The 12,527-nt window shown below is 40.1% G+C and overlaps 1 protein-coding gene across 1 annotated transcript in view; it reads right to left on the bottom strand.

Moving 5' to 3' along the window:
• Positions 1-12,527, bottom strand: part of SATB1 (SATB homeobox 1) — a 77,120-nt gene that overhangs the window by 40,238 nt on the left and 24,355 nt on the right. Inside the window, exons 7-8 of the mRNA XM_082479269.1 lie at positions 7,503-7,614; positions 4,508-4,962 (exon numbers count right to left, since the gene is read on the bottom strand). Coding sequence (XP_082335395.1) covers positions 4,508-4,962; positions 7,503-7,614 — 567 coding nt within the window. The remainder of the gene's footprint in view (positions 1-4,507; positions 4,963-7,502; positions 7,615-12,527) is intronic.

Consider the following 12,527-nt stretch of genomic DNA (forward strand, 5'->3'; position numbering starts at 1 on the left):
GAGGAAAGGCATTATACATGGAGGAAAGGCAACGTATCCCAGCAGCTAATATTTTAAACAAGCATGGGGGTGAAGTAGAAAGGAGGGGGAGCGAAAAGGTATCTGGCAGAAACACTAAGCAGTACTCTAAACCCTTGAGATGAAAAACTGTCACTGCTGGGAAGAAGAAAAATTACAATAGTCAGACATGGCAAAAGCAGCAAAAAAAAAAAAAAAAGCACCCCCCCTCCTTCTGTGAGGATGGAGCCGAGAGGTCACCTCCGTACAGCAGCACCCGAGTTGGAGCAGCCAACGTTCTGGTTGGAAGTGCACCCAGCGAGAGACGGGCAGCCCCCAGTTACAGTTCCAACCACAACCATGACTAACGCAATTCCTTGCTCGCGCAGTTCCGTGCGCGTCACCCTGCCGTGCACCAGGTTAAGCTGCGCCTTCAAGTTGAATGTCAGACTTGACATTCTTGGGTTGCGGGAACCCAAAAGCTTTCCGTTTCCTGACCCGTGTTTACATTTACAAACGCAGGACAGAAATGGCAGAGGAGTTTGTTTATTTGTTTCGGGCTCCGAAGGTGGCTGATGCTCTGCTCCAGCTCTCTCAAGAAGAACAAGGCAGAGTAGAGAGCCTCCCAGTTTAACTCCAAATTTGCAGGGGTGGGCTGAGCCTCCCTGCTGATGGGGATGCTGTGGCAGAGGCTGGCGTGGGGCACCACACCATGGGGGGCTGCCCCGATGCATCGGCACCATCACCTCCCCCCCGCCCCGACTGCTCGGTGCCACCAACCCCATCACGAATGCCACTTTCCGGCCAGCAAAGCGCAGGAAAATACTGAATTCGCTCTTCCAAGAGAGCGAAGGTGTCTGCACAGTGCACTGACATCAGCTGGAAAAAATACTACGCTCATTAACTCGGCCGAACGGCAACCGAAACATAACCAGCTCGATTTACAGAAATTACTCGAGCAAACACAGAGTGATACGCGCATTTGGTAGCCATGCTTGAGGTGAAACTCCGGTCTGCTAGCGCAAATCCTGACTTGACAAACTTTTCCATGGTGCACTACAAAGAGGCGCTAACAGGATTCAGTCTGTTTCTTTGCAGCCAGTGAGCTGGAATCGCAACTGCCGGAGGACAAATAACACTTCAGACCCCCTGAAGCCTTCCTAGAAGGACCACTGGGAAATTTCTCGTGGGGAGAGGTGCTCCATCCTCCCAAACCACTTCTGCTCCCTACAACAATTGTTCTATTGTGCCTGTACAGACGCTAATTTTCATTCAAGTTATAGCCTCCTGGACTCCTCTTTGATTAAACTTCCCAAGGCACTTTCCTGAGAACTACACATTTTTGAAACTACCATTTTGAAGTCAAGGACAGGGGGGAAGTTATCCAAGAAGATATTAAAGACACCCTCCAAATTTTCTGAGGTATGGCTGAGGGTTTTTTCCTGCCTTATAAATAGATGATAATTAAAAAAAAAAAAACAACAAAAAAACAAAAGACACCCTAGTTTTCAGAAGTAATTTTACCAAATTCTTTCCTTTGGGTTTGGAGGAAGCAGAAACATTTCTAGTCAACATTTTTCCACTAAATCAGAAATTCTTGGAAAACTGTTGAATTACCCCACTAAGCTGGTAGAACCCCCTTTTCCCCACCCAAATCCCCCACCAAATTCTGTACTCATGTTGCAGAGCACAAGTCTGTAAAACAAGAGGTGCCAACATCTTCAGCCAATTCAACCAAAGTCCATTTTTACTGCCAAAACATTAAGCTAAGTTACTCTCATAGTTCACTTCCTTCCTTAACTTTTACACTGAAAGCTAATCTCTCCCCTCATCTGAGACCGTATCTTGACATCAGGGTTGGTTTTTTTTTTTTTGCGCAGAACTCCTAACTGATTTCAGTGAGATCTTCTGCCTTCAGAAACTGATGACATGATATGGTCCCTGGACAAGGCTCAAATATGCTTATGACAGTTTCAAAAATGTCAGTGGTAAGCCTGAGTTAGCTTTTTATCTCAGAAAACAGTAGATAAATTTAAACAAGCATTTTCACTTGCTCTAGCCAAAAAAAAAAAAAAAGACAAAAGATATTACATCAATATTAGAAAATAACATTTAAATATCATGTTATTGAAGTGCTGCCCTAATTTTAGTTAAATGTGATGTATCCTTGAATAACCTGAGATAAATTCTGAAGTACAGCAAGCAAAACAAATTTAAATACTTTCTTATAACAATGACAGGTATCTCTACTTGTATTTATACTTGGACATAGCTGTTACTGTGGGCACAATTAACAATTTTCAGTTTTGCAAAGGTGAGCAGCAAAGCCTACAACAAACTCCCCTGGATTTCAATGGGGCTTCTTTTCATATTAGAAGTACGCTGAGATATTTCTTGGCAACACTGAGGCTAATATTGCCTAGGCTCCTAGTATTTTTCCTTTCTGTTCTCTATGTTTGCCACAATACATAACAATTACTGCAAAATCTTACGTAGCTAACTGCAAACACGAATTTGACAAGCTAACACAATCTCTACGATATAGGGATACTACTCTGCGTTCTTTCAAGTAGGTTTGGTTGCAAATTGCTAAAACATATAACATATATATTTCATATCTCTTCACGGAATTTGTTTTCAACGTTCATTTTGGGGTTTCCTCCCAGTTTTGGGTCACTTTGAACACATTTTACCAAGCTGGTTAACCACAAGGCCTGTGAAAGAATTGAACTTCAAACAAATATTTAATGAAACTTTTACTAAGAAAAATATATAATAAAAAGGAATCAATATTTGCCCTAAAAGTCTGGTTGCATTCATCACATCTCAAGAGCATCTTCTTATACTGTCATACAAATTCAATGTCCAGTCAGAACCAATTGTCCTTGTATTTCAAGGTAACAAATACTGTTCATGCACGAATGACAAAGGCCAAAAGCTGTATGCAAACCTAGCTGACAAAAAAATGAACAAATGACTTTGGAGGGGGGGAGGAAGCTGAGAGAAAACAAGCTGCTTTTAGGCAAGTCTGAGAAAGAAGTAAATATCTAATAAACTATTTATTTTCTAAATTATTTGCTTGGCTTTTTGCCCAGGTAAGATGGCAGCTGCAAACCACGGTAACTTGATGCTACTATTATTATTTCAATACTTTATAGTATCAATAATTAAAATATTATATGTTGTATTAAACAAACCTCTAGTTCACTTATTTGTAAATATAACAAGTGACACTGCCTGAACCTAACTTACACAGGTAATCCTTGCATGAGTTCATTTATCCCGTGAAATTTGGTATGAAAGACCCAATCTTGGAAACCTCCTCTGCTGGTAAGAGGAAAGACACACACACACAGAGCTCTACAGAGAATTCACACCATGATTCTTCTTTCTTTTAGCTAAAGGAGCTAATGTAAAAATTAAGGCAATAATAATTCAGGAAAATTACAAATGACATGCTGATTTAAACCTGGTACCAGTGCATTTGAAACAGAATTTTTATTCTCTAAACTATGGAGGGAGAAACATCAACATTTCAAGAGAAGCCCAAATTATGATTTATTTACTATAATCTACAATGGACAAATACTTGTTCCTTAAGTTTAAAAATGTGGAGTCAAAGCAAGTTTACCTACGTCTTTTTTAAATATTTCCTTTTAAAAAAATCCTATTGTATTCTCTGTTAAAACAGACTTCTAAAATTTTGAGATCTTATTATTTGAGTTGGACATACTGACATTTCTTCCATAATTTCTGCTTGATTAAATTCCATGCAACATGGCATTAAGTTAAATTCATAGAGCAGAATAAATTATAACAGGGTTAGCTTCTAAAACAGGTGTAAAAAATAACACATTTTAGTGTTACTTATCAGCTTCGCTAGGGCTAGTTTTTTCTGCATTGAAGAGCTGAAGTATATGTTCTGACGTGGACACCGGCAATCTCAGCAACTACTGTCTTTGCAACAAACTACAAAAATAAATTAAAAGAGTAGATGATCTAAAAATAAAGCTTTTATTTTTTAATCTTTTCAGAAGCCTGAAAAGATATTATTAAGATTTCTACCAGAAAATAATAAAAACAAACGCAAACAAGAATAACAGACCATCTCAGGTACACCTGTGAAAGATGGGTTGTTCAGTGCATGCACGTGGTCAGTACGGGTATACCTTTGCAAACCCAAAGGCAATCCGTTGGGCGACTTTGTGAATGGTTCTGCAGAAAGCTGTGTACGTACTTTCCCGGGAAGATTAAGTTTAAGATATTCATGAACCATCACAACCAGAGAGGAACAGCGGGTATTACCACAAACCAATCACTGAAGATTTTGGCACTGTATCAACATGGACACTGGTCCTGCGAGGAAGCGTGGTTCCCTCACAGGAGCTAAGTGACAAGGCAGAAACGAGGAGATAGACTTAAAAGGTGGTAATTACACTAAATAAGAGAGAGAAAGAAGGGACTCTCAGATTAAAAAAAAAAAATAAAAATAAGAAAAAAGACAACTGACCTGAGTTCGGTTAAAAGCCACGCGTGCAAATACTGCCTGTGAGATTCCTGCTCGTTTCAGTTCGTCACGGACCCACTGGTAGATTTCGGAAGACACCTCTGTGTTTGTTGAGACCTGCTGCTCCAACGGCTTGTTCATGGATCTACTGACAGGAGGAGGGTGGTTCAAGTACTGTTGGTTTAAGGACTGCTGGGCTAGAAGTCTGTTCACTGCATACTGCTGGTTCAGCAACTGGGCCATTACCAGCTGCTGATTTACCAGCTGAGGGCTAATGGGAGTAGATACAAGTCCAGGGTGCAGGTTTGGAAGCGGGGTCCGAACTGATGGTTGACTACCATGAGAAAGCTGAACAGGGGATGGAGGCTGTTCGGCTGTGTTCCCTGGGACCGGCTGCTGACCGAAGTTGACATGGTTGGCACCTTGCTGGGATAGTTCAGAAAGGCTATCCATCTCAACTACGGTGGAAAAGAAACATTGAAAAAGCCAACATAAGAGTGAAAATCACAAACTTCACGCTCCTCGCAAGACGTGTGAATACAAAGAAATAAATACAAAATGGCGCATTCAAGTTCAAGCTTACTGTATGCTCCAGCCCAGAGCAGCAGGCCGTAACACCACTGTTGCGGCTAGCTGCCTTCCAAATTTACCCACAGATAACGGCGTACTGAATATTTTTAAAAAAAAAAAAATCCAACAAACTGCCCATCGTTGTCACCGGGCCCTCGGAGGAACCGTCCGAGGCAAAACCACATGCTGGAAACCACGTGTGGCGAAGGAGTAACTTCCTGAGAGTTTTGCAAAGGCACAACGCAGCCGAAGCGGGAGCGCGCGGCTGCTGAGCGCGTCCCCGCAGCGACGGACGCAGGGGACTTCAGCCAAGGCAGCAAGCCACCAGAGAGGGGGCAAAGACGAGAGAGACGGGGAACCGGGCTGTGCGCTGCAGAAGACGCGGGTGAAGCGGTGAGCGCATCTGCGCAAAGGGTAAGGAGGGCTGGTAGGGGAAAGCACACCCCGACCAGAGAGAGAAGCCCCCCGTGACCGGTTTTGTTCCTCCCGCGGCGTCCCCGCCACGACATCTGCAGTTCCCAGCCACGGGAAATCTGTAACAAGCAGGGTGGGGTGTGGACCTCCCCATGCTCTGCTAATTTCTAGATGCCGCATCAATTGTATGGGACTGCTAGGAACTAGTATAATTTATGTAAATTACACAGATGGGCTGCTTTATCTTGCAACCATGTATGCATGGTTTTTTTCAGTGACTTGCAACATGGTTGATTTTTTTTTTCTTATATTAACTCATCTGCCTTGACACACCCTCCTTTTTAATTAACCACACAGTTTTTTTAAACTACAAGAGTTCTTCCAGCTCCCCTCTTCCGCATGATAAGACAATATAAAATAACTCTAGGCTCATGTAAAGGAGTCTCCTTTTTATCAATGTGTGCCACTTTTTTCATTTTGAACAATCTCAGTTCTAGAGCTTTCGCAATGCTGGTCTGAAAATAGCTTTAAGAAAATATGCTTTATTTAAAAACCCAAACTCCAGTATCTTCACAAAAGTGTTGTAGCAATTTTTTTTTCTTAAACTAGTAAAGCATTTTTTTTTTTTAAAAAAAAAGGCAATCTGAGCTTTTCATAGTAATTACGGTCTTCACTAACTAACCGCCATTTGGTGCAAGACCACCCTTTCCTCCACAGGGATGAGAGTTGGAAGAAGAAACTGGCAGCTGGACCCCTGCCCGCAGCCCTGCCTTCACCCTCTGTCCTATCATGGGCAGAAATTTAAAAGTAAAAAAAGAAAGCGGGGTCTTCTGCAGAGAGCCATAGCCTGGATCTCTCTGCACAGAGATCCGGTAGCCTGGATCAGTCCCTCAGCACACGACGGTGGACCTGTCTTGGGAGATCACCTAAGGCAAATTTTGCAGGGGTTGCCCCACGCAGGAGAGCTGCAGCAATGGAGGTGGGAGAGGATGCTGTGGAAAAGTCACCCCCTCAATGCAGGCGCTCTGCTGCCTCGCACATGGACCACCTGAAACCAAGCGAAGTCTTACCACCGACTTTGGTGGTCTCAGAAGAAGGGTTCAGTGTTGCACAGAAGGTACAAAGTAGATAAAGAAGCTGCCTTTTTTCACTAGCGGAAAGTAGAGATCAACCCAAGTGGGCCATTCACTTGGAATAGTAATTCAAGCAATTATCACAAAAGTGATGCATTGTCTTCATTACAGCCTTAAGCTATAAAAGGCAAGGAACCCGTTTTGGTAGATGAATGATCTTGCTTCAAGTACTGAAAGCTAAGTCAAGCTCAAAATTCAATTCAAATTGAGGTCCCATTTCTTCATTCTGTTGAAAACTATGTAGAAATTTTCTGACATAAAGTGTTCAAAATTATGTTAACAGGTTTAAGAAGCACTTTTAAAAAGGGACAATACAAAAAGATAAAAGGTATTACAGAATTAGCATGTCCCACTGATGGATATTTTTCTCTAGTAATTTACTTGTGCTTACTACAACAAGCAAACAATTGTCACAACAACTATTTGTTCAAAGGAATTGAAATCAGGGTCCCAAAGTTAGAGAAAGATAGGAATTCATAAAATTATAGCATTCTTGTTGGAAGGCAGTGATAGTTATAGAACCCTGTTTCTTTAAATATACATTAGCCAGAGCAAGAAAAAAATACATACATTAAAAAAATCAGTCCGCCACAGTTCCAGGAACAGGTTTTTTAAACAATTATTCTGGGTGGTAGAAGATCTCTAGATTTACAGAATGACAGCTTTACATCTCTGGCAACCCAAGACAGTTTGGCTGTTTCAATAGCAAATATTTATTTAAATGAATTCTTTCACTATATATGTACTTTCTACATCTACTCATCAAAAGCATCCTAAACTTATCATGAAGGGACCTGGCTTCTTATATGACTGTGACAGACCTCAGTGTGACACATAATGGTATGTATCCACCATCACGGCAAATTTTTTTTTTTGCTTACCCATCATATCTTTTGCCTTCTTGAAATGTTTATACCACCTTCCAAATTCCTGACATTTTGCTGCTGAGACATTTGCATAGTAAGTGCTGTTCACAATGGAAGAAATCATACTCTGTGTGAAAAGGGGAGAAGAAAAAAAAAATCTGTAATACAGAGCAGTACAAGTCAAAGCACAAATTATTTCAATTGTTGAAACCATTATATTCTTAGAGTTTGAGAACCATATTGCATTTTTAATCCTATCGTCCAAAGCCTTTTAAAAAACTCATTAATTGAGCATAAAAACAAACTAAGGTATATTGTAAATGGGAGCAAAAAAAGCAGATGTACTAAGGGAAGAACAAAGTTATCGACCAAGAAACGTCAGGCAATGGGATGGGCTCTGGATGGAAGATACTAATCTTGAAAGTGCATTTTTTTCATATTACTTCTGCTTTTAAATTTGATTGACCCTTCATGTACCCACACAAGTTTACAGGCATACAAATCCTACACAGACTCCAGAAACGCAAGCGACACCCCGAGTTACCCATGCCCATTCCCTTTGTGCCACTTATCGCAGGGCAGATCCCAGAAAACCGTACGGTGAAAGTATATCTTAATGTCCTATCAGCAGGATAAAATAAGGGGGTTTATAGTAGAATAAAATATCTATGTAACAACCCAAAAACGAACCCAGACTTGCTTTTCCTAAACAGAGTATTTTAAGGGATTCGCAGAAACAGCCTTATGAAAAGCTCTCATTGTCATGTCTAATTCTGTAACTGAATATTAGCTGTAAAATAGACTAAAGGATGATAGAGATGATTTTTTCTCAAAGGTTCTCGAGATATCAGATAGCTACAGTGAGAAATTTACCTTCTGCTCAGTTTTGACCAATTTTAAAATAGTGGAATTTACAATGCATAAAACTTTCAGTTCCAGTACGTTCTTTTACAAAATCCATTAAGACTAAGCCTTGCAAAATGAGATAATGGTCCAACTTGAAAATTATACTCAGTATATGATGTATGAACAACAAAACTAGCAAACGTAATTTCAGTAGACTGAACTTTGCCACCCTTAAGATTTCTGTGCGGAAAGTAGTTACTTTTAGCTAAACTACAGGAATTGTCCAGCACATTGAGAAAACAATGACAGTCAAGAAGACAAAGCTCTGATTATTATGTTTCTTCGCTATTCAGCATGTAACATTTAGCTATATTTGTGCCTTCATAAAATCGATGTACAGCATCAACCCTTTGTTACACAAACTGCAACAACCACCGCAAGAAAGAATTTGGAGTAAAAATGCAATAAATATTACTGTAAGTCTTCCTTATAAGGCTAGTTCAGCTCCTGTGTAAAAACCTTGATTATTGATCTTAGTGAAGTTTATTATAACCATTTTCTAACTTATTACTCAGTAACATGCTATTTGTGGAAGCTCAGAGCTGGTAGAGTGAGGCAGTATTATTTATGCCAAACGTGGATACCCTCTACTCACCAGGCAGCTATTTTCACGTTTCTCTGAATCACCAAAATTCTTACCATCCCTTGATATTAATCTGGCATTTCTGAAATTAGCTAGGAGCCTTTTGTCACTGGCATAAAAGGAGAATGAAATCTTAATAGACTACTGCAACTCTAGCCTCAATGACCTGAACCGAGCTCAGCTGAACCCAATTTCAATTTCCAATATAACAGCAGTATCATTAATGTCTAATACTTACAAAATTATTGTTTAAGCTCCTTTACAGATTAAACCATTTTAAACACGGGCACATGATACATAAGGCGTGATTTAAACGGTCCTTTGGATCTGAACTAGTAAATTACACGAATGCACAGTCACTGCACGTGCAAAACCTGCAGATCTGCATGTGCAAAATGTGCGTTACTGCAGATGTAACGGGCCACCATCCCATATTAGCTTGTGCATGTTTTGTGGATGTCATTTAGGCTCCAAGGCGGGTTTCTCTCATTTTACTTTGCCCCTTTCAGATGTCTCCTCCTGCCCAAACAACTTTAGTAAGCATGAAAACACGTGTATTAATAATAGTTTTAGTAAATTACCTACTATTGATGAAGACGTTTGTCTAGGATTTCCTAGTCCTCCCTTCCATGTCATTTTACAAAGAAGATAAGCCAATGACATAGCAGTTTGTGGCATCCCCTGCTTCTTCAGGAATAAATTTAATGCAGTTACTTTATTTTACAACCAAACAGGGGACTGGTCTGTTTAAATAACACTGCTAGGAATTTTAGCTTCTTTGACACAACGTGAATTTCAGGCTCTGATGGCTAATATTGGGATTTTGCTCCAGTTCTTCAAAGTTGATAAAAAAAAATCCCACAGACATTACCAACACATTTTATAATGAAGATTATCCTGCTTTTTCTTCGAGAACACTTCATGCAAACATTCAAGTGATATTACCTACGCTAAGAATCCTCATCAGGAGGAATCAATGATTTATTTACTAATTCACTGAAGGCAAAATTTTACAAGCCAGATAAAATATTACTACCTTGTTAACTCAGAAAATAACTTGACAACATTGAATTTCATTGTTTCTATGCTTTATTTATTATGTTGTCATCAAACCTGCAGTCACATCAGTGCAGAGAGATGCACTTCGCTACAGAAATTCCTATATAATTCCTATTGCTTTAGAATTCCTGTCTGTTTTAATGGTAATCTACATATACAAACGCCCACTACGCTTAGGGTCTAAACCTGAAGATTAAGCCTGCGAGTTAGTGGTCTTCAAAGATCCATGATCTAGATCGGAGGCATACTGAAGTTCTTATTTCCCGGGTCATTACACATGAAGAGATCCCCATGTCTTGGCTTATGCTTATCAATAATCAAAATGAAAATCACTGTATTTGAAACACGTCATATTCAGGTACTACTGTACATAAGCTTTCCTTATCTGTGAGGCACAGAGGCAGATGCTTTCCATGTACAAGGATGACGAATATAAATATAGCATACAAATATTCAAATGCACCACATGCATCACTCATCACCTGATTTCTTTTTCACACATCGCAAAGAAAATTGATAGAACGCAAAAAGCGGTCACAGATCCACAGTCTTAACGCATCTTCTGGAAGTTTATCCTTGAAAGTAAGTTGCGAGACCTCAAGATCCCAAATCTCCTTCTTTCCCCTCTCTCCACTCCCCCCCCTCCCCATCACGTGCAGTCCTGTTCTGAGAATCGGGAGATCTCATCTGAAATGGTGCCACTTTCACAGAAATCCCACTATTCTGGAATGATACCATCTGCTGCAGCCCAAGTGCTCTTTTTTTAGCCAAATAAGTTAATTATAATTAGGCATCCAACAACTGTGTGGAGGTAGGGGTAGAATTCGTTCTGAAGTTCAGCTGAGGTTCACCCAGCGTCGTTTGAACCAAATCCCATTCTCTCGGGAAGATTAAATACCAGAGATTTGAAAACCAGACGCCATCATTTCTCAAAGAAGTTGGGGAACTCCCTGGGGAGAGATCTGAAATCTCAACCAGAACTCTTTTCATACGCCCATCAAATAAAACCCGATAAAAGGGTAGCATCAGACACCTTTCGCGTGGTGCCAGGATCTAATGCAAGGTGCGTCCTGCCAGACACAGGGAGGACCCGAACCCTTGGTGCCGGCCGGTGGCTGCAGCCGCCGCTGCAGGTGCTACCAAGGAGGCATTCCTGAGCCATTGCCTCTCCCGCTGCTTTCCAACCAGGTGAAGTATTGTTCGATCATCGCTAAAAGTATACTGTTGTCCTTTTTGCAAAACAACAAAAACAATGTTAATCAGGTTAATTCAATCATCTAAACCAAAACTGTTCATGCTTTTCTGCCAAATCAACCAACCACAGCAAAATCTGTTATCAGTGATTGCTCAGCTTCCAGTCAAAAAAGCTTTTAACCCCCACAGTCCCAAAACTTCCCCTAAACAACCTCAAAATTATTTTTATATGGGCAGAATGAGGTTGTTTTCATGCCTCATGAAGGGGTAGTTGGGCTGCGGTATTTACACAGAACAAATACATACTAACAGACTTAGCGGAGAGTAACTGACACAGCAGCTTCCTAAAACAACTCAGCTGATTTAGGTATTGGGGATTCCTTTGCAAATGAAACATTTCTCTCAAAAGGAGCATTGTAACCAAAACTTATTTGGGCCTTCCGGGTTGTTTAACCAGGAAAGAAGAAAAAAAAAAAAAAAAAAAAAATCCAAGCGTTTCTGCAACTCATTCATCGGTGTTTAAAGCTTCAAGCCTGCTCAGTGGAAGGGGCAAGGGCTGCAACAACTTATTTACACAATTATCTAAATACGATTAAACAGCTGATGGACAAATATTAAACTGGAAAATGTATAGTCATTTCAGCTTAATGTAATCCTCTTTCTGTAAACACCCAAGATGATTTTTTTTCAACCAGAACAGTCCTGACATCTCATAAGCCTAAGGGTGAATAGCAAGAGATTGTTTTTGATAGTTATAAATATTCAAAAGACATGCAGACCATCTGCTTTCATAATACAGGTAAAGCAAGACTGAAATGGTGACTGCTGTATAAAAATGGTTCTTTTAACAAAGTCTTCCTCTCCTCGAAAACTATAAAGACAGATGTCAAAAACTGTTTACACAGGGTAATCAGGAGCGTGCAAAATGTAATATTCCTTTTACACACAGTGCTTGCTAAAGAGATTTTTTTTTCTTTTTCTTCCCATCTGTGTGTTGCAACACATTTCTACAAGTTAAAAACATTTTTTCAAACAGAGATCTCATGAATACCCAAAAACATGCTATCTGGTTTCTGAATGCTAATTAATTTCAACTAAGGAATCTGATTTTTTTTCTGTAGGAAGGAATGCATGCTTTTGAAATGGAGTACTTCAACAATAACAGACACTGAAAACAGAACACCCCACAAGTTTAATTTTGCACTAGTTTGACACTGGCTATTTTCACAACTGTTTTACATTCAAACCCGCATCTGCTAAATCTGGCTATAAGACAAACGGGAACTATTCTCCCACTT

The sequence above is a fragment of the Vanellus vanellus genome, assembly GCF_965231255.1.
Source record: "Vanellus vanellus genome assembly, chromosome: 2".
Classification (NCBI taxonomy): domain Eukaryota; kingdom Metazoa; phylum Chordata; class Aves; order Charadriiformes; family Charadriidae; genus Vanellus; species Vanellus vanellus.